The sequence below is a fragment of the Hibiscus syriacus genome, unplaced genomic scaffold, assembly GCF_006381635.1.
Source record: "Hibiscus syriacus cultivar Baekdansim isolate YM2019G1 unplaced genomic scaffold, ASM638163v2 tig00111466_pilon, whole genome shotgun sequence".
Lineage (NCBI taxonomy): Eukaryota > Viridiplantae > Streptophyta > Magnoliopsida > Malvales > Malvaceae > Hibiscus > Hibiscus syriacus.
The window spans coordinates 264,389-292,335 of NW_024063099.1; the positions used below are offsets into that span (position 1 = coordinate 264,389).

The window sequence follows — 27,947 nt, forward strand, 5'->3', positions numbered from 1 at the left end:
TCATGGAAAAACTCACAGTTTGCATCTTTATCTATCCCTTTGGAAAACCATGTACATTAATAAGGTTGAGCTTTTTCTCTTAAAGAATCCATAGCTCATGCTTTAAGTGATCCTGATGTGAAGGACTTGATGAATCCATCGATGTGAAGGGATGAGTTATTGTGCTCTTAATAAGTTCATAAGGCTTTGAGTGGTCCTTTTTGAGATAGACTTGATAAATTTATTGATTTGATAGGATGAACCGCTAAATGTTCTTAATGAGTTCATATCCCAAGTTTTGAGGAGTCGCTGTGAGATGGGCTTAATGAATTCACTTAATCTTAAAAAATTACGAGGTTGAACTTACTAAATGTTTTTAATGATTCATAGTCCTCATTCGAGTGGTCTATATTGAGGTAGACTTGGTCAAATCACCTACATATATACGAAGAACTAACCACCTTTCATGAAAGACGTTGGATTATATTTTTGGAGAACCTACCAACATCCTAAAGTGTACTCACTAAATTGATTGATCTATTGTGGAACTCAATTTTTTGGTTATGATTTCTGTCAGATCTATTGTACTTTTGCCTAGTTAGGGGTACTATTTTCCTCCATCTAGGACTAGGGAGGTTTTTAATGAGGCTCCTGGCTTAGGTTTGCTTAATAAAATTCTTTTGCTGAGCAAAAAAATTGAATCTAAGATTAGTCGTTTGTCATAAGTTTACTCATTTTTTAACAAGTTCAAGATTTTGTTCACTTGTTGAGAGAATAATTACTTATTTCAATACGTATTAATTCTAATATAATATATACTAATACTTAAATGACTAATTATGTTGTTGCTCTTTTTCTACATTCAAAATTCTTTACTTATTTACATTAGTGTGAGATTATTAGATAATGCAAATAATGAAGCGAAAGTATTATTTTAAAATAAGATTTTGTATCTATTTTAAGAAGATATTGAGGACAATTAAAATTTTATGATGACTGCCTCCATCTTATTTTTACTAATTTACCCATGATTTTCCTTATAAATATCAAGCCATAATTCATTATTTGATACACTTGCAGTGACATGTTTCTTTATGTTGTTCTCTCTGTCTAACTACCATTGGTATTTTTTCCATCTTATTAGAAAACAGCAATGACATCCGAGTTCCACTTATTTATTAGAACAATAACAATGTAGCAGATCTTTTCTTTCATTGATTGAATAACATTTTTACTTTAGTAAAGCAACATCCTTCTATAAACGTCTTACTCACGGCACAAAGGACATGTGGCATTACGTTTAAGCCACTCATCTATGCAATTAGCATGAAAATAATGCATGCAAAATGGTTTAGTTTTTAAAGTGTCATTGGCTTTGTATTCAGACAGGCAGATAGAGCATATAACGTCGTTAGGGTTTGGCAGTTCCAGGTTTTTGCCGACCAACGTCGTCGGATACATTTCGATCGCCCGCTGCTCCAAACCTCTTTCCGACTGTAGGACCGATGAGGCATAGGAGATTTCAGTGTTGGTGCCGCGCCGTTTATGAATGTATTGCTTCAGGATTGAGATGCATGGTACAAGCGCCGCCAAGACCATGAGACAAAGCACCGTATACAGTGGGAAATATTTGGCAACGTCTGAAGCACCTGATTTTAATGCAAATTAAAGTGGAATCCTTAGAATGTGACCAATAATTTAATGAAATATTTTAAGTTTAGTATTAGGAAAAAAGAAGTAAAACTAAAAAAAATCCCTTTATAACTCAAATAATTAAAACATGCTACATCACATCAGACAACATAAACTATAGATTAGTTTGTTGAATAAAATAGGATGAAGTAAATAAATGATACCATTGTATGGCGTTGTTTTGTTGAATCAAATACTATTAACAGTTACAAAATAGTCATCTAATTATATGGCGTTATTTTGTTAGGTCCTTCGATTACTAAAAGTTACAAAATGGTCACTAAACTATTTATATGTTTTAAAATCGTTATTTTCTGTTAAAAATAATGTTGTCTGAGTTTGATATTAACCTGTTGACTATGACATAATAAAATCTGATCTCATAACCCTTTAAGTTGTATTTTGTGGATCGATTCTCTGTTTATATTATGTCATCAAGTCAGTGGTTGAAATATTATGTCGTTGAGTTAGGGGTTGAAATCAACGGTGATGTCAGTAAACATCATTAATATATGATTTTATCATATCTCAGTCAGGAAGTTACCGTTCAGCTCAAACGACTGTCAAATTTTTAATGGAAAAGGACGAGATTAAAACATATGAATAGTCGAATGATCATTTTATAACTTTTAATAGTCGAAGACTCAACAAAATAACATGTAATCAAAGTATCCTATGTATACTTTACCAAATAGAATAAATCTTGCTCTAGAAACTTGAACTAATTAACTTTTATTGGACAAAATTCTAGTTGTTCTTCTCCGAAGTAGAAATTGTTAAAAACAAATTCTCTCCATACCCTGAATAATAAAAAAAACTTAAAACTATATTTTAAAAAGAATGTACAAGTTTTTGAAGGCTAATTGGCAAAATCAAAGCATACCTGGATCCAGAAAACTAGAGCATCCAACGTCGAAGCCTGTATTTTTCTTGTACCGGCAAACGCCTTCCCTTTCTAAACACCATTTACAATCCGGTTCATTCCACCTTAACCATATCCTATCGGAAAGATATTCCCACTTTTCTAGCAACGGCAACGAAACAGTCGCTATTTCCCGGCACGATGAAAACGGTTCGAACAGGTCGGGTCGGTCCACGGGTATCGCCACAGTACAGTTACCATCACTGCTAAGACAAGGAATATATGTCACATATATGTCCATATAGGGCACATTATAGGAGCAATTGAGCAGCGTGAAGTTTTGCAGGTAATCTTGGTGGAACGGAGTAGCAGCGGTATCAAAACCTTCCAGCAGGCGTTTTGGAAGGCAACCATCCGGATCGCCAATCGCGATGAATTGTACGTAATAGTTTATCGTTTCGACACTGAAATTACCCGACGACGGAAACGAGATGATGGTGTCGTTCTGATTATTGCATGAGAGGTCGAAGCCTGGATATCCACAGCGGTTTTCGTTTCTGAGCTGAAATGGGAAGCTAATCTCCTGATAGCCGCATCGTGGTTGACAGATATCACTCATAGTCGATGATATAAGAGTGAAAAAGATGACGAAACAAAGCTTGGAATCCATTTTATATATTCTAGTTGTTTAGTTTCTCTTTATTGGAGCAAGGGATGGAGGTTTTCTCACCATCCCAACATCTAATTTATACTCTTACCTCACGCCAAATATTGGTTCTTTTTAATGCTTAATGCTTAAAATTTATCCCTAAGATTTGATAAAATACTTGTATTATATTTTTTAAAGCATTTTAACCTTGACTATGTGTATATAAGAAATGGGAATCCTTAGGTGACTAATGATCCCATTTCTTGTTGACATGACAATTTTTTTAATTTAAAGTGATGACATGATGTGTATCGTATCATTACTTATGTATACGTAGAATATGCCTATTCATTAAATATGCACACGTTGTATGTGTCATGTCATTACTTAAATATACGTTGTATGTGCCACGTCATTACTTATGTACACGTATGTGTCACGTCATTACTTATGTACACGTTGTATGTGTCACGTATTATTTTATATATAAAATTTACCACATCAATCACAAACATTGACCATTAGTCTACTGAAGTTTTTCTAGATATCATTTTACTTAGAAATGAATCATTAAGAGACTAAAGTGTGTAAAATAAAAGTAGTTTTTTGACATTATTCCAATGATAAATTACAAAAAGAAAATCGAGATTATTATTTTATTCCAATTTAAGTGATTATCTTTAACCATATATAAATTCAAATATATTTATTCATATTTTTTCATACGTGATATACATATACCATACAATGTCCAAGGACTCGACTCAAACTTGAAAATAAATTCACTAATTACTAAAAATTTCGAGTTTTTCGAGTTGCATTTTACAACTCGATTTGAATTTGAATTTTTTTAGTCGACTCGAGTTTATGAAATTGCAACTCGAAATCAATTCGAGTCGAGTTTTTTCAAGTCAAAAAATTTAATTTTTCGAGTCGAATTGAGTTTTGCTCACGCTACCTAGAACCGTATTAATTCATGGCCGAACTGTTTGTTGTTGAAGCAGAATACCAAAAGTAGGAGCTTAATAAGATAAATCCAATGAGAAATGAACAAGACAAATGGGAGGGAGTTGACCTTAGAAATCATGTAGAAATTACCAATTCGACGGCTAATGTAATAAATTTATTTGTTCTCTGATTGTTTTCGAAATTAAAAACATAAATTTAAACAAAGAAACAATTGAATTAAATTGATGTTTTAATAATATATGATAATTATAATATCATATAATATAAGTTCATAATCTTTTATTCATTAATAACACATTCTATAAAAACAATTATTTGAATTCAAAATTTTAAAAAATAACACTTCTTTTTATTTTTGGTACACATATTCTATTTTTCTTTTAAAAAACATATTAATATAAGTCAATGGATTGTTGAATTTTGATTATTTATCGTTTGTGCATCACAGTAATAAAAAAATATGTCTCTTTCTTATAATTAAAGTCAAAATATTTGTTTTATAGTTGGGTCGTTATTTACAAGATCAACCTCATCAGCTGTGACTTTGTTTGAAAACTTAATCTTCTTGTTATCATAGAAAACAAACGGCATGATACAATACAAAATAATGCCGGGTCCATAAATATTTTTAGGGTACATACCTATAAATTTGCAATACAAAACTTTGAACGAGAAGAGTATAAATAAAATCTTATATAGACATCATCGGTAAAATAAGAAACTAATCAAAAAAAATTTAGATTTCAGGGTGATAACGTGTCTCACCTTTTTTTTTGAATTAATCACTGGTATCCGATCTATTGACCGACTAATCCAGATCGGGTATTGCAGAGGCGAGGGCGACCCTCCCAACCCAGTTTACTCCATTCGCAAACGTCAGGATTCGAACCCTGATCTTGTTTAAGGGACCTAGTATCTCATCTCACTAGACCAATATGCCCCACCTTTAATTATATGGGACTCCGCCACTGTACATACATACTATATTTTGAGGTAAACGACTTGGAAACAGATTGTCTGCAATGTTGATGTCGATGATTTTGAAAGAGAAAATTAACATACAACACAAATCAAAAACAATAAAAATTTATTACGTGTACATTTGGTTTGTTTATTAAGTGTTCATTTTTATTTGTTTATCTTCTTTTAGATTATTAGTTCCAGTCTTCCAGATTCATTAGAAGCACTCCTCTTTTCTCCTCTGGAGTCTCTCATTCTTCTTCCCTCTAAGTAGGATTTAGAATTTATTAAAAAAGAAATCATTCAAATGTTCACCAAATGATGTACTTAATAGTTCTATTTATACTCTAATTGAATGACAATATTTCATTTCTTAAAAAATCCCTTTATTTCTATTTTATTAATTTTTTACTAATAAGATGATGATACATGTCATAATCTTATCGAGAATTAATTACCTCCGTTAGTTTTTTGCCTACGTGGCAGTTAACCTTCCGTTAATCCCATGTTCTTCTTCTTCTTCTTCTTTCTTGCTGCTTCTCTCTAATCTAAACCCAATCAACAAACCCTATTTCTAAATTCTTCAACTTTGCTTTTAGTTTATCCATGCAAAATTCAAACTGGCACAGAAACATATCCGCTTCATCGATGAACAGCAACAAGCCTCTCTTGGACTTCTTGCCCAATCAAATAATTGGTGTAACTTGGTAACCGCCTGTGTTCCAAGTGGAGCAACATCTCCACCCATCACCAATGCATAATCTAGCCCCTGAAGATTAATACAAAAATATTAGAGAATGAGATGAAATAAATAAAAAAGAAACAGATTTCAAACGTTTGTCATGAATTATTGTAGCAGCATTTGTGAGAATGCTGCCATGGAGGAGATGACAGAATGAAGCTTTTATTAATGGTCATAAAATACTCTGTATTACATCAGCTTATATAATAGTTGTGCTTTCAAGTTTACTCTACCTCTATAACAGATTCAAAACAGACACTAACATTCATAACAAACTTTAACAGCTCACTCACACACACAATGCTCATATTAGGAGCATATGCACACATTGTGTATTCTAGAATACAATCGTGTATTCTAGATACTCTAATATTCTCCCTACTCTTTTCCTTCTCCTTGAGCAAATGAGAAAACCTGCACTTTGGGTTAAAATTGCGCAAATGAAGATTTGGACAATGATTTAGTAAACCATTCGTTCTAGTTGAATTGGAAGTGCGATGCTTCTTTCCGTTCGACTTGAATCGGAAGTGCGATGCTTCTTTGCGTTCGATTTGAATCGGAAGTGCTGATGCTTCCTTCCGTTCGATTTGAATTGGAAGTGCTGATGCTTCCTTCCGTTCGATTTGAATCGGAAGTGCCGAAGCTTCCTTCCGTTCGACTTGAATCGGAAGTGCCGATGCCTTCTTCCGTTCGACTTGAATTAGAAGTGCCGATACCTTCTTCCGTTCGACATGAATCGAAAGTGCCGATCATTCCGTACACTTCTATTCTGTCCAATCATTCGTCGAGAAACCATGCCAGAACCCCCTGCTTCAGCCTCGCAAGAACATCATTTATCAACTGCTCCGCCTTAGCTATTTGTTCAGCAGTACCCACGAGCTCTACAGGCCTAGTCATGGAATTTGGGTCTGCATCAGTATCTCTTTGGATCTGAATCTTTGCCCCATATTGTAGTTGAAGATATTCGATGGTTTCTCCAGCTTTCCCAATTATAACACCAACCTATTTTGAGAAATATCAATCTTATTGCTACTACCATGGTAGCTTCCATAAGAAACCGGTATGGCTGAAGGAGTAGAGTTTGATGAAGGTTTTATATTAGAAGGAGCGGAGCTAAATCCCTTCTCGTAATCAAAGCCACCGCCAGATCCGTTTTCGACACGAGGGCGCTTTAGCTCAGCGCCAGCAGAGGCAAGGATGTAGTAAGGCGAGCGGCAACCTCCTGAGCTCTCTGCTTGGCCATCTCGATGCCGTCGAGCGGTGGCGGAACGCTGTTGTAGGAAGAAGGAGCTGAATTCATGAAGGAGAAACCTGTAGGCCTCCTACCAGCGGAATACGACGGTGCTACACGTAACTTTCCCAACAATATCGTCACTAGTAATAGCTGTAACAACAACAACAGAAGCAGTTATTTCTGCTTCAGCTTCACTATCTTCCAAACGAAGACAAGATTCATTTGAGTTCTTTTTCTCAAAGAAAAAACTACAATCATTCTCGGCTTCATAAACATGGTGAGACATTTGAATTTCTGATCGAGATGGACTTGGAGGGCCAATACCGTGTGAAGCGACATGAACACCAGAAGGGAAAACTGTCGGAGATGTAACTGCTCCAAATTGTATTTTCTCCAAGTTGCAATCTCAACAAAAACAGTGGAAAACAAATATGTTTTCTGCAGAATCTAATCAGTTGTCATGATTTCATCAAGTGAGTTTTGTGAGATCTGAGAAAACAAGGCATACTGAGAAGAAATCCCCTGTGAGAACGATTGTTGTGATGGTTGTGATCTAAGTTATGATGATTGCGGTACACTCAGCGGCAGGCTTGATCTCCTTGTATGAGGAGGAAAAACAGAGATGGAGCCAAGATCACAGGCTTTGCTGATCTTCAACTTCATTTATTCCAGAATCGATTAAATCAAGTTAAAAATTAGAGTTCTCAATAGCAACAGGTTTTTAGAATACGCGAATCAACCTCTCTTTTCAAGTGAGAAAGGGAGAACGATCGGAGAAAAATAAGAGGACGAGGTGAGAGTTTTGGAGAAGAAAGAAAGTGAGAGTAAAGGAACTCAATCGTCGGCGCAACTGTGGAAGAGAAAACGATGTCAGGATCTTTGGCGAATGATACCATGTGAGAATGCTGCCATGGAGGAGATGACAAATGAAGCTTTTATTAATGGTCATAAAATACTCTGCATTACATCAGCTTATATAATAGTTGTGCTTTAAGTTTACTCTACCTCTATAACAGATTCAAAACAGACACTAACATTCATAACAAACTTTAACAGCTCACACACACAATGCTCATTTAGGAGCATATGCTTACATTGCATATTCTAGAATACAATCGTGTATTCTAGATACTCTAATAGCATTCAAGCATACGAAACCAACAAATCTGGCATGATTGACAAATTTCAGTGCTTGCATGATTGTCCATGCAATTTAATATACACCAAAACTCTTAACATTCTTACCAAACGGAATCTAAAATATGGTCAAATAATTGAAGTATGCATTTCTTTAGAAAAAAAATTAGTAATTCTTTTTTAATGAAGAAATGAACTTCTGTAAAACAGAAGGTATATAAGTTGCTATCAATAAATGGAAAAACGAAGGTATAAGAGCTCATATAGATTTAGTAGATTGTTCTCTTGCAGCTATCGTTTTTCCTGTTCCTGGAGGGCCATAGAAAAACATGTTCCTAAAATGGTGCTTGGCGGGCTTTTGTATTGGAAGTTGTACCAGCTAGCTGCTGAATTCTTTTTTGAAGAGGATGATGTAAAATCACATTACCAAAGCCACTTCCAGGTTTTGAAGATGATACCTTATTGTCATTGCGAGATAGAGTGCTCATAGACCGTGCAAACATGTTGGACCAAGGATACTTTCCTCTGGAAGATTCTCTGATAAGTGATGGTTGTCCCAGTATTCTATCCACATAGCCCCAAATACCCTTGCACCTTCTCTGTGTCAGAGAAGTGTCAATTGCATAAGAAACAACCCTCACAATTGGGACAAATACAGCAATGCCAAATTACGATAAAAAAATAGAATGACACGCGCAGCAGTGGATTCTAACTTAGTCAAATGTATATAGTAGAAGTCAGGGAAAGAGATTCACTCCAATGGCTACCGTAACCACTGCTCCAACTCTTGGCCTTTCTGATACATTCTTTAAATTGAAAAAACAGGGCAAAGTAAGCATTTCCCTCTTTTTTGACTTCACTGGTATTCATTGACTGCTATAAGTTGAGTGTGAGAATTTGATTATATTGGCTTATCAAGAAATAAAATATTCCAACTTTATATTATGTTAACCTATTTTTGTGTGTTGTATTTTTTAGTTTCTAGTTGAATTTAAGGTTGCATTTGAGGAATCATGGGTTTGTTAGGGTAATATTCCTTGCTGGATTGATTCTTTATGGGTCGTATCAGTAAGGTAGCTAGAATTTAGTGGACACTTTTTCACTACTTTGACCTTCATTGCCTTATTAGATTGGTTTTTGAGATTATAGGTGATGTGGCTTTATTTGGAGGAGGAAGAAGAAGAGTTAACGGGAAGAAGAAGAAGAAGATAAGGTTAATGTGAGGTTACCAGCCACATCAGCACAAAAATAAATTAACGAAGGTAACAACACGATCTTACTAGAAACGAACTAAAAGTTCGATGAATGTATTGTAAGTTTCAAAAGTTAGGTGACCAAAATACAAGTACCCTAAAAGTTAGGGACTATTTATATACTTTCCCCAAAAAATAAAATTCATAATTTAATCACATTATAATTTACCTCTAAAATAAATGCTCGCTGTCTTTAGTGAAACATGGTAGAGGCCTATTTCTTGTGTTGCAATGGTCTTTTGGGTGGCCTCAAGTTCGCGCTTCGACTTAGAATCATGTGATGGAGTCGCCACCGATTGCTTTCAAGTTAGGTGGATAAACACCTCATTTTTAAATATTTATTGGATCTTCATCTTACCAGAGAATTGTCGGATTCGTTAGTCAATTACGATCGGGGAAGGATTAACACCCCCCAAATCAACCTTTCGATACCACACGATTACCGAGTCGCCTTAATTGCGAAAAATTAAAGTTTAAGATCGATCCGAGTTTTTACCTTTGATGATTAATTGAAAATTTAACGGGATCCTTAAAATAAAATCAAAGTTAGGATAAAAATAAAAAAATAAGAAAGGAAACAAAATTAAATGTTGCAAGATAACAAAGTGGTTAATATACCAAAATAAAATAAAATAAAATGTGGATTAAATTTAATAAAATTAAAATTCAGGGGTAAAATTACACGTGGTGACTAAAGTGGATTACACTTCAAAATAAGGGAGATTTCGGAACTAATTTAACTATTTTGTATTTTCAAAATAGTCCCTGGTATATAAATACACAAAAAACCATTTTCAACCTCATTTGAAAACATTCTCGCCAAAGCTCTCATCCCAAATTCTCTCAAGCTCTCTCCCCATCGGCCGTAGCTCCCTCGCTGCTCCGACCACCACCCACGGTGGTTGGAGACCCCTAAGACACCCTGAAACATTCATCTCACTATCAAGAACCCAAATCCAAAACCCGAATCACCAAAAGCAAATCCCTTAGATGCAGATCTAGACCGAAATTTTACCTTTGATCTCCGACGACCCTTTTATTCTTAAGTGGTCGTTTGTGTCCTCGACGGCGACTCTTCCCCTTCTTGGCAAGGAAGCTAAGTTTGCCCCGTCTCTCTGCTTTCTTCAATTTTTTATGTTTTTGTGGTGGGTTTCGAATATTTTTTGCCTCCTCTCAGCGTTTGCTCATGTGCAAGTTTTATAGGCGGCTTGGGGAAGACAAATCCCACTTATTCTGGTAAAAGACAATTCCAAAATCGATGGGATTTGATTGGGGTTATTTCCCTTCGATGTATGTTTCCTTTCTCAGTTTTGATTCATTTTTAACAGGGGACGCGTTTGCTTCTTTATTTGATTTGTGATTCGTTGCCATTTTGACTTGATTCTGTCGATTGTGTTAATGATTTGGCTTTGGATTTGTTTCGATTTTCTTGCCATAATCTTTGAAATGGCTCTTTTCTGCGTGTGAATGTGAGCTTGGTGTTGTTCTCGTCAACGCATGGTCTTCACGTGCCAAAAATTGATGACCGCTGACCATTCGATTTTCTTGGTGCATTTGAGCCTTATAGAATCTCCCAGTTGATTTGTTGGCCGTTGGATTGGGTCAGATCCAACGGTCCAAGATTGGTTGTGCTTATGATGATATGTTTAGGGTTTAAAAACTCTAACTCTCTTATGATCCCGACCGTTGATCTCTATCTTGATCTAACAGTTAATGTTTGTGCAGCGCCAAGGTTAAGTATAAAACCCTACCTTCCTTGGACTTACCTCTTGAGCTTGGCAGATTCGGCCTGCTGGATCAGACATGCCTATCTGCTAGGCTTTGTCACCTCCGCTGGACATTGGAACTTGGACTGAAACCTGAAAATAAAGAAAAATAATAAAAAAATAAAATAAAAATATTCTGTAATAATAAAATAATAATAGTAATATGTATATATATATATATTAAAAACTATATAATATATATTATACTTTAAAAACAGTATAATATGTTTTCATATATATATATATATATATATATATATTGTTTTATATATTATCATATATACTATATAACATAAATATTATAATAAAAAATCCGACATCCCTGATGAAAATGGGTGTCTACAGCTATCTCTCTTTGTTCATTGTCGTGTAATGGCAATATGGAAAAGATAAAAGGAGACGATTTTTTTTCGATCTTAAAATAAAGAGATTCCAAAAGCAAGCTTGCTTTTGGGATGTTCAGTTTTTCTTCAAGAATCAGATCAAATATCTGGTTGAATTGGGATTTCTTCGAACTTGATATCCTTCTTCGCGAAGTTAAAATCTGAGTCGAAGTCATAGAAGTTTGTTCTTGAAGCCGGATATCCTCCTCCGTTGAGTTAAAATATGACTTTATAAGATGTGATTGGATAATTGTTCCTCACCGCTGAGTTAAGCCAAACTGCAATGTGTTTTCGAGACAAGAATCCTTCGCCGTGAAGTTGAGACTTGGCTGGAAAACTTTGATTGGAAACTAGCTCCTCGCCGTTGAGTTAAGCTAAAATGTAACTAATTCTGAATTATTTTTTTCCAACCGAATATGCTCCATCGTGGAGTTGAGAATAACTTTGAAAACATTTGAATTGAAATAGCTCCTCGTCGCTGAGTTAATCTAAAATGCAGCCTGTTATGGATGCATTTCTAGGTTAAGAATCATTCGTCGTGAAGTTGAGACTTGACCTTAAAGCTTTGAATAGAAACCAGCTCTTCTCCACTGTGTTAAGCTAGAATGCAGCCGATTTTGAATTGTTTTTCTGAACCCAATATCCCCCGTCGTGGAGTTGAAACTAACTTCGAAAAAAATTTGACTCCTTGCCGCTGAGTTAAGCGAAAATACAGTCGGTTCTTGATGCGCTTCCGAGTCAAGCATCCTTCGTCGTGAAGTTGAAACCTTAACTTGAAAGCTTTGGTTAACATATAGCTCATCTCAACTTAAGTTATGTTGTAAATGATTCATTCAAGTGAAGGATTCTTTGGATGGCTCTCTTTCATGGGAAAGCCCCTTCGCGGTTTAAGTCTATCTTGATTCCTTGGTTGACTCCCCTTCGTGGGAAAGCCAAGTGGGATATTCTTCAGGTGGTTCCCCTTCACGGGTCTAAACCATGATATGCTCTTGGATGACTCCCCTTCATGGGAAAGCCATGTGAGATATTCTTACAGCTGGATATCCTCTGTCGTAGAGTTGAAATCTAGCTTAAAAACTTTAATTAGAAATTAGCTCCTCGTTGTTAAGTTAAGCTATATTGCAGTTGATTCTGAATTGACTCTCGAATCCTACATCCTCTGTCGTGGAATTGAAGTTGACTCCAAGGTTTGTCGATCTTTCTTTAGGTCAAGTTGGTTGAGTTGTAGCTCTTCGTTGTTGAGTTAAGCTAAACCTCCATCGATTTTTGAAGACACTTTTAAATCGAGTATCCTTCATCGCAAATTTGAAACTTGACTCTAAAGCTGCAAAAATTATGCATATGTAGAATGATAAATGCAATGATCTTAAGTATGTCTAAGATGTGTACAAAATGAATCATTTCAATTATTGTTTTATTTCATAGACGAAGTCTCATTCTCCATCTGTTGGCTTTGTCTTTAGAGTTGATTTACCCCAACACTGATGGCTTCATGGAAAATATATATCTTTGCTCATTTGCTAACTCAATCTAGTGTTCTTGTACTCTTGATTGTATGGATCAATTTTAATCCTAAGATTCGTAAGCTCTCTTTTAGCCTTGGTTTACTCGAGGGAGTAAGACTCTTTTAAATATTGATCGATAATCAACTATTGAAACTAGTTGAATATCGTCGTAGTTGACACATAAATATTCAGTGAAAGGCTTCCTTACATGGCTTGGAAGCTCAAATGACAATCTCTACAACCAATGCTACCTCTTCCAATGTCTGTAAAATTATTTTGATTGTCACGGAAGAAAGACTGGCGAACAAGAAGGCATGATGTCTTGAAATTATATCAAACACCCTCAGTGCTTCTTGTGAGTTCTCAGATTCCTGTACTCCCGGAGTACTTTGAATTTCTTGCACGAGAATCTTGACAGCAAAGCTTATCTCCACTTTAAACGTCTTTGAGTTATAAGGGCATCTTGCTCTCTTCTTTTCACGCTCATTTGGGTTGTCATTACCATCAAGGCTTGTATTCTCAGTGTTTCTCTTCTATATGGCATCCTCAAGTACAGTTATTTAAAAGGGATCTGATAGTGACCAAACTTTTCTTACCATCATAGGCAAAATTCTTTCCAGCTAACTCATTGTTGTAGGTCTCCTGCACCTTCTCGGACGACCATATTCATTGTAAAGAGAGACATTATAGTAGAAGAAGTAACCATCCATATTGTCTTCTTCATCATGGCGTCAAGATCTAGTTTGATAGGAACCACATCAGGAGGCACAGGTGGTGGAAAGGGAAGAGATTAGAATTTTTTAGATGCCCCACATCGTTTCAGGTTCTTTAACTGATTTTTTGATAAAATATGTCTTGTTTGAAAGATGTCTTTTTTAAAAGGTTTAGTGTAAAAATGATGTCAGAGCAATTGAATCAAAGTATTAGTTTACTAAATATCAAATAAACAAATCACATAAGTTGATTTAAAAAATTGTATCCCTTTGACAAGTGTCAAGATCCATGGGTGATTTGCAAAGGCGATGTGATTTGGTTTTGTCTTATTAGGGTTTCATGGTTTTCAACATTAGGATTTCATGGAATGTTTTCGGAAGCGGGAAAAATAATACAACTAGCACATTTCAATGCAAAAACATCTTAGACAACATTTTTGTTTTAGTTCTCAAGAATCTTCCATTTGTTCAAGTTACATAGGCTCCTTCAGCAGAGATAGTGCAGAAATATCGATCTAAAAACAAAATTCCTGAGTGTTTTTTTCTAGTCAACTATAATAGATGTTTCTAGACTCCCTTAGTCCACCTTTCATTGAGACTCATTATCAATCCACGTTTACTTTAGGACTTGCTGATAACTCCCTAAAAAGCTACTTTTAAGGCCTTTTCACTTAAGTTAATGTTTTTAAGGGCTCATTTAGGTCATTTTAGATGCATGTAGCTACATATAGTTGCATTAGTGGTGGTTGTTCTATTTTATTGTGTTAAGGTGCTATATGAGGACGAAGGTGTAGTTTTCAGTTATGTGCAAAAAATAACAAGCGGAAGGTCGAGTTAGGAAGGAATGTCATGACATCACACGTTGCTGAAGCAGATTGAAATTCCTTGACATTTTTGGCGCAGAAAAGGACAAAAAGATATTTTTATAAGAAGACAACTGGCAAGGAACGTATCTGATGGGTATAACCACCTACTGGGGACCACTGCCACCTGGGAGGATACACCTCATGCCTAAGGAGTGACTCTAAGGGTATGATGGGTATTTTGGAGTGCTAAACCCTATGAATACCCTTGGATATTTTTATTTAATACACCTCACATGAGAAAGGAAAGAAGAAAAAAGAGGTTAGACACTTACACTTGGCAGCTTGATTTTATTCATCTTCTCTACCGTTTTCCTCCCTCCATTTTCTTAGTGGTGTTCCTCCATTAACGAACTCCAAGGAGTGGCAAGCTAGGCATTTGAGAGTAGCTAGTGAGCTAAAGCGAACTGTGGTGGTCGAGGAGAGCTCCGGCAGCGCGCGTCGAAGGCTTTTTCCTCCTTCCCCTTTATTGTTATTTCTTATTTGATTTGGGTTATTGAAACGAATTATTTTTATGAATCTTTTCATGGATGATTCGAACCCCACCATGAACTAACCTTATTTGGTGGGAGTTCATTATGGATGTTTAAGTTTTTACTTTAATGGATGATTGTTATTTTCTATGATTTTATTTGTTTTTTTTGGAGCCTAATGTCTTAAGGTTGTAGGAGCTATGAGAGTAGACAATCCTTAGGAAAATATTTAGTGTTCGAGAGAAACTAAATAGCTTATCTTTAGTATTCAAGAAAAAATAAGGAGGATCTACATAAATAATGGGTTTTAGATAGCAACTAAGCCTAATCCTAAAACTAGGATTTCAATCGACTAAAAGGAGTAGTTCTCGGTCAAGAGGTTAGATGCTAGTGCAGAATACTGAATGGTATTACCATGACATATTCTGATCCACTGATGGAATCATTACACCTGCTAACACCAATAGGAATTGCCATGGCATTGTCATCCTGTCGAGTCCCTTAACTAGAGATAGCATAGGGCACTTTTAGTAAACTTTGTCGGGAAAGTAAAACATATAAATGTGATCATCTTGAGAAGTTAGGCTTAAATATCATAGTGACTCCTATCATTCACTCCCATTGCAGCTTATTGTGTGAGGATTATCAAGTCATTTCATTCTACTCGTCTTTCTAATATTTTGTTTTATCTTTACATTTTTTATTTGATTACACTACACACACTTTATTTTGCCACAACATCTCCATGTGCTACCACATTACACCATTATTTCATTCTCACCAATACATATTGCCTTGACATTTCTCATTGGTACATACCATTACTAACTATAATTAGATAGAGTAGTGTTTTGCATTGGATAAACTTTATAATTTTCACCAATCCCTGTGGAGATGATACTCACTCATCACTTTGTTACTTGAGCGATTGTATATACTTGCACATTATTTGTGTATAATTTTATAGTAATCACAAAACACGAACAAGTTTTTGGCGTTGTTGTCGGGGATTAACAACTTGAAGTTAATTAGTTTTTCCAGAGCATTTTATTTTTGCTTCTTTATTTTTTGTATAGTTTACTTGATATTTTTTCTTCATTCTTTTTCAGGCTTATTTGGTGTATGCTAAAAAAATTCTAACGAGCCATTGGAACCAATATAACCTGAGATTGAGAGACTTTTCAGACAAAGAAGACTTGCTCAATGTGCTAGAGAAAATATGTATAAAATTGGGAACTAGGGCATTGGTCAAGATGACATAAATCAGAATGTCAAGGCAATCCAAAATGTTGGACTTGCTGATAGGCATCGTGCTATTCGCGATCATTTCAATCCGATTCTAGATGATCTGGATCCTGGAATTGTGGCACTCGAAATTTAAGCTACACATTTTGAGCTAAAACAAGTCATGTTTAATATTTTGAATTCCATAGGGCAGTTTGGGGGAATGTCAACTGAAGATGCCAGACACCATATTCGTAACGTTTTAGAGGTTTGTGATTCTTTCCGCCAAGAAGGAGTGCATGAAGATGTGCTGAAATTAATGTTTCCATATTCTTTGTATGACCGAGAAAGGGCTTGGTTGAGTGTTGTTCCATCCGGTTCGATGGAATCATGGGCTATCTTTGCAAGAGTTTCTTATTGCGATATAACCCACCGAGCATGAACACTTAGTTAAGGAATGACATATCATCTTTTCGTCAGGGCGACGACGAATCTATGTATGAGTGTTGGGATCTTTACAAGAGTTTACTTCAAAAGTGCTCAAATCATGGTTTTCACGATTGGACTCAAGTAGTTATGTTTTACAATGGAGTCAAGGCACCCATGAGGATGATGCTTGATGCCTCGGCAAATGGGACATTACTGGATAAATCATCTACTGAGGTGTTTGCTATTTTGAATAGAATTGCCAACAATGACTATCAATTTCCTTCCTCGAGGCTTGGGAGTAGGAGGAAAACACCTGGAGCATTTGAGTTAGATACCAAGAACTCGTTGTCCGCTCAACTCTCAGTTATTACTAATATGCTGAAAATTTTACAACGCTCCACTGAGGTAAAGGAAGTGAAAGCAGCTAGCTCGGTATGTCTGTTATGTCAAGGCAATAACCATGAGAGCGAATGTCCAACCAATCATGAGTCCATCAACTTTGTAAGTAATTTCAATTGAGGCAATAATAATCCTTATTCTAACAATTATAATGCAGGATGGCGTCAGTACCCCAATTTATCATGGGGTAATCAATGAGCTCATAATGCTAGTCAACCTACTCGTCAGCAGAATCACGCTGAATCTTAAGGCTACAAAAACACTATGTCATGGCATAATGCTAACAAGGGAGCCTCATCTTAGCGAGCATTAGTTTTTTGGAAGCTGCAATTCAAGATTTCATATCTACCACGAAGACAATGCTGCAATACCATTCTACTTCAATTAAAAATCAAAGAGCTTTGCTTTATAGTCAAGGTGCCTTACTTCAAAGCCATAGCTCGCCTTTGAGATATTTGGAAGGTCAAGTTGGTTAGATTGTTACGACATTACAAGATCAGCAGCAAGGACATTTTCAAAGTGACACTGAAGTCACTAAATCGCATGAAAAAGAACAATACAATGTGTTAACTCTTAGGAGTGAAATGAAAATTAACCAATAAGTCAAGGTTGGGAGGACACAACATGATTATTTTACCCCCATTACTGAATAAGTTAAAGCTGAATTACACGATGATATCATTGTCAAAAAGGAAAAAGAGGCTCATTCAACTAGTGAGCCTACCGAGGTGCAAAATTTAAATGCCATAGACAAATCAATTCCGACTCTCGCAGTTAAGGAAGTTACACCCCCACCACATTTCCCGCAAAGACTGAAGAAGCATAATGACGAAGTTCAATTCAAGAATTTTATGGATATTCTTGACCAGCTCCATATCAATGTACCTTTCTTGGAAGCTATTGAACAGATGCTGACGTATGCCAAATTTCTTAAGGAAATTTGCACCAAGAAAAGGAAAGTGGAGAAGTATGAGATAGTTGCCACTGCAACAAAATTTTGCTCTTCATTGAGTAAGTTGCCACTAAAGAAAAATGATCCGGGCAGCTTCATTATTCCCTGTTCTATATGAGCTAATTTTTGTTGGAAAGGCACTATGTGATCTTGGTTCAAGTGTGAACTTAATGCTGAAATCCATATTCTTAAAGCTTGGCATAGGAGATGTGAGACCTACCTCTGTGATTTTACAACTTATCAATTGATCCCATGTTAAACCTGAAGGGTGAGTCGAGGATGTCATAGTAAGGGTAGATAAATTTGTGTTTCTAGTCGACTTTCTTATTCTTGATTGTGAAGTTGATTCCAAGGCACCCATCATTCTTGGTAGAACTTTCCTAACCACTAATCGTATTTTGATAGATTGGAAAAAATGTGAACTCACCATGAGAGTGGTCGACCAGTGTGACTGTCAATGTGTTTCGTACTCTCAAGTATGCTAATGACCCTGAAGAATTCCAAGTCATGTCTGAATTAAACTCGTTAATTGAAGAAGAAACCAAACACCTTTTCCAGAACAATTTCATTCATCTAGCAGATAATGAATGTTTGATTGATGATGAAAGCTTAGAGGACTATAACAAATTTGCAATTTGGGTGGAAAAATCTAGCTTACTACTAGCTAGATCATGTATGAACTTTGAACCCTTGAATTTTGATGAATTTATTCCACTTAATCCATCGTTATTGCATGCACCTACCCTAGAGCTTAAGTCTTTGCCAGGGCATCTTAAATATGTTTATTTGGGTAGCGATAATACTTTATCTGTGATTATTTCCTCTATCCTTACTACTAATCAAGAGAAAAGTTTGTAAGTGTTTTGATGTAGCATAAGAAAGCACTTGGTTGGACTACGGCTGATTTGAAGTGAATTTGTCCCACTATTTGCATGCACAAGATTCTGCTAGAAGAATGCCATGTCAACTCGATAGAACCCCAACGAAGACTCAACCATGTTATGAAGAAAGTGGTAATGAAATAAATTCTGAAATGGCCTGATGTTGGAGTGATTTACCCTATATCAAATCGCTCATGGGTGAGCCCTGTGCAATGTGTACCAAAGAAAGGTGGCATGATTGTGGTTACCAATGAAGATAATAAGAAACTGCCCACTTGCACTGTCATTGGATGGAGGATATGTATGGATTATCATAAGCTCAACAAATATACAAAGAATAACCATTTTCCTCTATCCTTCATCGACCAAATGTTGGATCGATTGGTAGGTAAAGCATTCTACTACTTTTTAGATGGGTATTCTGGGTACAATAAAATTGTCATCGCACCAGAGGACGAGGAGAAGACTATATTCACTTGTCCCTATGACACTTTTACTTTTAGGAGGATGCCTTTTGGACTCTATAATGGCCCGACAACTTTTTAGCATTGCATGCAAGCTATATTTTATGATATGGTTGTAGACTTTCTTGAGATATTCATGGATCATTTCTCCGTTTTTGGAGACGATTTCGAGCGATGCCTTGGTAATTTGGCAAAAGTTCTCAAAAGATGTGAGGAGGTTGATCTAGTTTTGAACTGGGAAAATGTCACTTCATGGTGATAGAAGGCATTGAATTAGGGCACAAGATATCTCACAAGGGCATTGAGGTGGATAAAGCGAAAATTGAAGTTATTGAAAAATTGCCACCCCCAACCTCTGTCAAGGGTATAAGAAGTTTTCTTAGACACGCTAGCTTTTATAGAAGATTTATCAAGGACTTCTCCAAAATCTCTAAGCTTTTATGCACATTGATTCAACAAAACCAGCCCTTTGTGTTTGACGAGTTATGCCTCAGCGCATTCACTAAGCTGAAGCAACGTTTAATTTTAGCACCCATTGTAGTTCCTCTTAACTAGACATCACCCTTTGAGCTAATGTGTGATGTGAGTGACTATGCCGTAGGAGTTGTTTTAGGGAAATGCGAATGTAAACTTTTTCATGTTATATATTATGCTAGTCGTGCCTTAAATGAAGCACAAATGAACTACACAACCACTGAGAAAGAATTCTTGTTGTGGTATTTTCTTTTGATATATTTAGACCATTCCTAATAGGCACTAAAGTTATTGTTCACACTCATCATTCAGCTATAAAATATTTAGTGAACAAAAAGGATGCCAAGCCTAGACTTATTAGTTAGATCTTACTTTTGGAAGAATTTGACTTAGAGGTTGTAGATAGAAAAGGTACTGAGAACAAAGTTGATGATCATTTATCTAGGCTAGAGAACAATTCTGAATGCCATGACACTGTATATATTCAAGAGGAATTTCCTGATGAGAAAATTTTGTATGTCAACGCAATCTCGTGGTACACTGACCTTCTTAATTTTCTTGTTAGTGGAATACTGCCTTTTGATTTGAACAACCAAGGTAAGAAAAAATTCAAGCACGATGCAAGGTTATATTTTTGGGATGAGCCATATTTATTCAAGCATTGTGTTGATCAACTCATTAGACGATGTGCATCTGAATATGAGCAACGAGACATTTTATACCATTGTCACACGGCCTCTAGTGGAGACCATTTTGGAGGAGCAAGGACTGCTACCAAGGTTATGTAGTCAGGATTTTATTGGCCAACTCTGTTCAAAGATGCTCAGGCATTTTACAAGTTCGGAGATCGATACCAACACACTGGAAACATATTCAAGCTGAAATATCCAACCGCAAGATAAAGCAAATTTTAGAAAAAACGGTGAATCCAAGGCAGAATGATTGGTCACCGAAGTTAGATGAAGCATTATGGGCGTATAAAACAACGTTCAAGACTCCTATAGGCATGTCACCATTCAATTTGGAGTATGGGAAGGCATGCCACCTCCCTGTTGAGCTCAAAAATAAGGCGTATTGGGCTGTTAAAATATTGAATTTTGATGCTCAATTAGCTGGATAACAGAGATTGCTGAAACTCAATAAGATGGAAGAGTTTAGGGAACAAGTATTTAAGAATGCCAGGATATACAAGGAAAAGACTAAAAAGTTACAGGGCCAAAAGCTTATGCCGCGACATTTTCATGTTGGCCAACAAGTGTTGGTTTACAATTCTAGACTTAAACTTTTTCCTGGGAAGCTCAAATCTCGATGGTCAGGACCATTTGAGGTGCATTTTTTCTATACTGGAGCAGTTGATATAAAGAACATAAATGATGGGACAATCTTCAAAGTCAATGTCCATCATCTGAAAATTTACAATGGAGCTCCACCTATTTGCGACAAGTCGGTGCTTTACTTGCACGACACATCAGTGTGCCAGCCTGAAAACCAAATTTCAATGCCACGACATTGAATTTCGCTAATTGTGCATAAATAATAAATTTATTCTTTCATTTTATTTTTATTTTATCTTGTGAATAATTATATTTTGTTTTGTTTTATATGGACCCACCAATACTGCAGCCATACATTGGAGCGGTTACCAAGGATAGGAAAAAGACAAAGCAATGGAAAAAAATGAAATATTCTTTTATTCTTTCTTTATTTTTTTATTCTATTTCTATTTTTTAATTTTTTTAACATCTCATTTATTACCTGCAATTACTTTTTCACCTACCCATTTACCCCATCCACTCATGTTCTCTTAACCGTCCACTCACTCCATCTCTCTCATTATTTTTTAACTTTTTATCTTCATCTCTTTCTTCTCTCATTTTTCCTCCATAGTCGATGCCATTGAAGCCAAACAAAACTCTCAACTTTTCTTTATTTCACTCTCAAACCGGCATAAAAATGGCATGAACGAGACTTGTAGAGGCCAAAGCCCCTATTCCACAACAGTTCATTGACCACGCGACAAAGCAACGATTTCAAAACTTTAAAAACTATAAGTTTTTCTTTGAGTTGGGGTTCATTTTCACTTATGAACAAGATAGTGGTTTCGGACCAAACGTAATGGATATAGTCGAACCCAACAAGTGGCACAAGTTTACGAGGCACCATGGTTCCGTGAATGCATCGTTGGTGAAAGAGTTCAACGCGAATACTTCCAAACCGAACCAACATATAGTTTACGTTCGAGGTAAGTACATTCGATTCACCCTTTCTTCCATTAATTAGTATTTTTATTTACAGAGTGTTGAAAACCAACATGCTTTGAGAAAGACACCGATAGTTCCACATACGATTGAGTCTTAGAGGATTTATGCTTTTCGAACATGACTTGGAACGGCCGACAGATCAGCTGTTACTCTGTCAATCACGAACGCCTCCAACCACGCGCAAAGCTTTGGAACCATTTCATGAAGCATAAGTTTATGCCAACTACCCACAATAAAATGGTATCCCTCCCCTGGTTACTGCTTTTACACTCTATTATGGTCACACGTTCTATTGATGTGGGTAAAATTATTGTTGAGCAAGTGCATGAAAGCTTGGGTAAGAAAGCTAGTGCTTTGGTCTTTCCAAATCTTATTACTACTTTGTGTCGAAAGAAAAAAGTTTGTGAGAGTTCTTTTGATGAATTTTTGTCTGGTGTTTCAGGTATAACTAGGACTAGGTTGCCATTACTGTTGGATTTGGAGAACCCAAAGTCTGAGGCAACTATTAATGAAGAGTCTACGGATGACACACCTTCCCATGCCGAGGGAAGAATGCTTGCTCTCGAGGAAGCTATCCTACAAACACAGACTCATTTGCATGTTTTGCATGGTGACATAAGAATTTATTATAGTTATGTTAAGCATAGGGATGATGTAGTGGAAGCCATGTTTCAAGAAATTCTTATTCAAATTGAACGTAATTTCCCAGGGTTCCCCAATGGGATTCTGCCAACATTTAATGTTGAGGCATTTCTTGAGCCCGATGATATTAACCCTTTTGTTGATGAGTTGATTCCAGACCCACATTCCCCGACTCTAGACTCTCCTATGGTACCAGCTGAAAAAACCCTCAGTCTCGTTCCTATACTTGAACCTTCTCCCGCTCGCCAAAGCAGCCTTCGTAAAAAGACCTTGGTTTGATGTGTCAATATATCCCATTACTATTCTGTTTCTTCTGATTCCAGCCATGCAGCACTCAGCAAAAGGACAAGACGAAGATGTAACACCCCCAACCCGAATCCGACCTGGATCCGAGTCTGAGGTGTCACATTGACTTTTTAAAAAATTTACTTGTATAAAATATTGAGTAATTTAAAAACTTTTATAACATATAACTTATTCAAAATATTTACAGAACTATTCAGAGCTTATACAATTCAAATCCTTTAAATACATGCCAACTAGACTTTTATACCATAAAATACATTTAAATCATCTATTTTCTGATCTGGAACTTTGTAAGGAAAAATGCTGACCTCACTTGCACCTCAACAATCCATAAGCTTGTAAGAACCTGCGTGTGAAACACTCACACGCTAAGTCTATGACTTAGTGAGGTGAATAAATATATAATGTAAACTCTAACGTGTAATCATGCAGGAGCAACTATTATTATCATATCATACACATCATATCAAATCATCTCACTCATATGCTTTTCATATAGCAATTACATACATATCATCATTTATGTTTTTATCTTGCTCCTATACTATTATACTTCATATCTCTTATTTCTTATTCATATGATCTCTTACATTCATATTTATAACTTATAACAAATTCTTATATCATCATATATAAGTCATTTATACTCACTCACATATACATCAACATATATTCATGTAACAGATACAATTACCCATATCAAGCATATATCATATCATGCAATTCATATACATATATCACATACATTGATTTCACAATTATCTCTTTATTAGCCCATGTACACATGTGAGAACTGTAGATATGTGAGTCTATTGAGGTTGTGCACTATGCTGTCACCACAGCTCGTATAATTCCCACTAGGGGCGCATAGAATTTGTCCCGAAGGACCACGTAGATGTCCCAAAGGACTACATATAACACATATATCCCGAAGGACCACTATGTCCCAAAGGACCACTATATCCCGAAGGACCGCGTAGACCCTCGACTCTTGGCATGCCAACTATATCTCTAGCTCTCCTAACACTTACATGGGCATTCTATTTTATATCGTTTCACATAATCATATCTCATATACCATAGCTTTTATCATATCATTTCTCATATTCATGTAATAATATGATTCACTTTCAAATATCACATATACACATTCATATCACATGTTCTTATAAACTCATAACTTATTTCACATGTACCTGTAATCAGGTAGCTTCTTTTCACGTAGTTCCTGTCACTTTTCATATCATTCATTTATCACATACATAATCTCTATCATATATACATTTCTTCACTTATTTCATAGTTATGTATCATATTACATAATTTAACTTATATCATAATATCAAGTGTGCATATATCATGGACAATTAACATGTATCATATAAACATTTATTCACTCATATCATTAACATATGTAACAATCAATAACACACACACATAACATGTCAAACATATGCTCATATTAATGAATTCATGCATTCTACTATAGGAAATAGACTTGTCACAAGTCATATTTCCATTAATACATAATACACTATCTAATGTGCACTCACCTTGGCCTCACTACGTTCCAATACACTTTATGATTTTCCTCTCTTTCGATCGAATCTTAACTTGCCAATCGACCCGGACTTGTTCGTGCTCGATATCTATATAATCATACATTGATACATATCAGTATCCAATTGATATACACTAATCTATCATTTCTTAGACCAAAAGAAATGTTTATTTCAATTTTCCCTTGAAGTGCATCGATGCATTCTACAGTGCATCGATTCATTCTTTAACCTGTGCATCGATGCACTACCCATGCATTGATACACAAATTACCTTCGATGTTTTCATTTTTAAAGGGATACATAGATGCACTCCTTATGCATCGATGCACCAATTGCATTCGATGTTTCTTCTTTAAAGAGTGCATCGATGCACATTCAATGTGCATCGATACACCTTGCCCAGAATTTGCATTTTAAGCCCGAAAATCCATTTAATTCAACTCAAATGCTTCATATTTCACCCCCTTTCATATTTCTAATTTACATATACATATTTGCACTCATTTCTACTTAATAATCACTTCTTTAACCTCCATATCCTATTCTCCTTAAGAAATTCAAGAATCATACCCAAATTTTAACATGTTACAAATCTAATTCTATCACTTCATACATGCTAATTAGATTGATAACAAGTAAAACTCACTCTAAAACCTCATTAAAGAACCCTCTTTTAAGATTTCACTTATTCCTCTCTTTCCTTTAATTCCCTATATTCTCTTCATCTTATTGTTTCAAGATAATTTAAGCTCTTCTTATGCTTAATTATCACCTAATAATCAAAACTCAACCTTAAATTTCAACTAATAATCAACAACAATAAATCTTACCTTTGCTTGAGCTCTCACGTGGAGGAAGAAGAAGGGAGAAGAGTTTTCCGGATAACTCTCCCCACAAGCTTATCTCTTAATAAAGAGATAAGATAATTATCTTTAGATAACAAAGACCATTTTGCCCTTAATCTCCTTTAATAATTACTAATAACCTTCAGGAAATATCTCCACATAAATCATTAAACTATTCAACTTTTCTACTTTTATCCCCATATGCTGAAATTTTACAATTTAGTCACTAACCCGGTATTGAGGATGTTACAGAAGAGCTGCTAGCACCTCCACTACAACTCTACCATCGAAAAAGTGAGGTACCTCCCTTTTCATTCATTTTGCATTTCATAACATGGTATTTAGTTTCATTTATTAATTAGTTCTCTTTAAGCATTGGGGACAACGACTTCCTTAAGTTTGGGGGAGTTTTCTTGGTATAACATATGCATAATAGTTTTAGCATAACAATATGCCATGCATCAGTAAATGGTAGGACATTTAGATGAAATATTTTGGTGATACCCGATGATGATAAACTTTATAGGCTAGAAATTAAATGTAAATTACTGTTGAGAATGATAGAACTGACTCTGGGGATTGAAGCTTTGTTAATTATTCTTACACGATTTGTATATTCTCTATACTTAAGAAATTTAGGAATTTTTTATAAAGGAACTTTGGTTAGCCTTGGCATTGAAATTTGGTATTGTGCTAAAATAATAAATCAATGAGAACTCCCTTATATCTGAAATTGTGAATAAATGCTTCGGCATAGCTGTAGAGGGACACTCCTCTTTGCTATGGCATTGACTGGAACTTTCTTGAATAAATGATAGCTAAATGCATAAGAGTGAATGAAAGCAGTCACGGGATGACTCTACCTAACTAGCTTCAGGGTGGAAGGTATGCTCTCTTTCACCTAAAGTGTGGGATGGTAGATATGATGGGTGACTCTCCTCATAACAGCATTATGAAAAAATATTATTAAGTAAAAAGGGAGTATAAATGTGTTGAATGAATAAGTGATTTCAGAGCAAAACTAGGGACCCAATTAGAAATTGCTTAAATTTATTAAGTATATATTGGATACAATCACGCACACACACTACCACAAAGAATCTTAACCTAGGGAAATTACTTGAATTCTTGATATTTCTAGCATGTTGGAGCCTAATTTTTCTGAGGGTCGAAATTCTATTTTTGTCTTTATTATCTTGCTATTGAAAATTGACATGACATTTTGTTTGTGTTAATTGTTATCCATTGCTTGAGGACAAGCAATAACTTAAGTTTCGAGATGTGAAAACTCCCTAAAAAGGCTACTTTTAAGGCCTTTTTCACTTAAGTTATTGTTTGTTTAAGGCTCATTTAGGTCATTTTAGAAGCATGTAGCTGCATATAGTTGCATTAGTGGTGGTTGTGTTATTTTATTGTGTTAAGTTGTTGTATGAGGATGAAGGTGTGGTTTTCAATGATGCACATGAAATAGAAAGCGGAAGGTCAAGTTGGGAATGAATGTCGTGACATCACACGTTGCTAAAGCAGATTGAAATGCCTTGGCATTTCTGGTGCAGAAAAGGATAAAAAGATATTTTTATAAGAAGACAGCTGGCAAGGAACGTGTCTGATGGGTATAACCACCTACTGGGGACCACTGTCACCTGGGAGGATATACCTCACGTCTAAGGAGTGACTCTAAGGGTATGATGGGTATTTTGGAGTGCTAAATCCCATGAATTCCCTTGGATATTTTTTATTTAATACACCTCACATGAGAGAGGAAAGAAAAAGTGAAGTTAGACACTTACATTCGGCGTCTTGATTTTCTTCATCTTCTTTACTGTTTTCTTCTCTCCATCATCTTAGTGGTTTTCCTCCATTAACGAGCTCCAAGGAGTGGCGAGCTAGGCGTTCGAGAGGAGCTTTCGAGCTAAGGTGAACCGTGGTGGTCAAGGAGAGCTCTGGCAGCGCTCGTCGAAGGCTTCTTCTTCCTTTCTCTTTGTTGTTATTTCTCATTTGATTTGGGTTATTAGAACGAATGATTTTTATGAATCTTTTCTTGGATGATTCAAACCCCACTCTGAACTAACCTTATTTGGTAGGAGTTCATTATGGATGTTTAAGTTTTTACTTTAATGGATGATTGTTATTTTCTATGATTTTATTTGTTTTGTTTATGGAGCCTAATGTCTTAAGGTTGTAGGATTTATGAGAGTAGTCATTCCTTAGGAAATTATTTAGTGTTCGAGAGAAACTAAATAGCTTATCTTTAGTATTCGAGAGAAACTAAGGAAGATCTGCATAAACAATGAGTTTTAGATAGTAACTAAGCCTAATCGTAAAGCT

At 35.7% G+C, this 27,947-nt stretch overlaps 1 protein-coding gene and 1 pseudogene across 1 annotated transcript; both read right to left on the reverse strand.

Moving 5' to 3' along the window:
- Positions 1–2,418: 2,418 nt before the first annotated feature.
- LOC120163599 (putative RING-H2 finger protein ATL21A) lies at positions 2,419–3,152 on the reverse strand. Its single transcript, XM_039173493.1, has 2 exons — positions 2,555–3,152; positions 2,419–2,471 (listed from the first exon to the last, which is right to left on the reverse strand). The coding sequence occupies exons 1-2, from the start codon at positions 3,150–3,152 to the stop codon at positions 2,419–2,421; spliced, it is 651 nt and encodes a 216-aa protein (XP_039029424.1).
- Positions 3,153–5,706: 2,554 nt separating this feature from the next.
- On the reverse strand, positions 5,707–7,153 carry LOC120163600 (annotated as a pseudogene).
- Between the last annotated feature and the right edge of the window lie 20,794 nt (positions 7,154–27,947).

Excerpts from the sequence above, each read along its gene's own strand:
- LOC120163599 (XM_039173493.1), bottom strand. The coding sequence starts at position 3,152 with ATGAGTGATATCTGTCAACCACGATGCGGCTATCAGGAGATTAGCTTC. Across the intron at positions 2,472-2,554 it reads CTCTAGTTTTCTGGATCCAG|GGTATGGAGAGAATTTGTTT; the intron begins GTATGCTTTGAT and ends TTTATTATTCAG.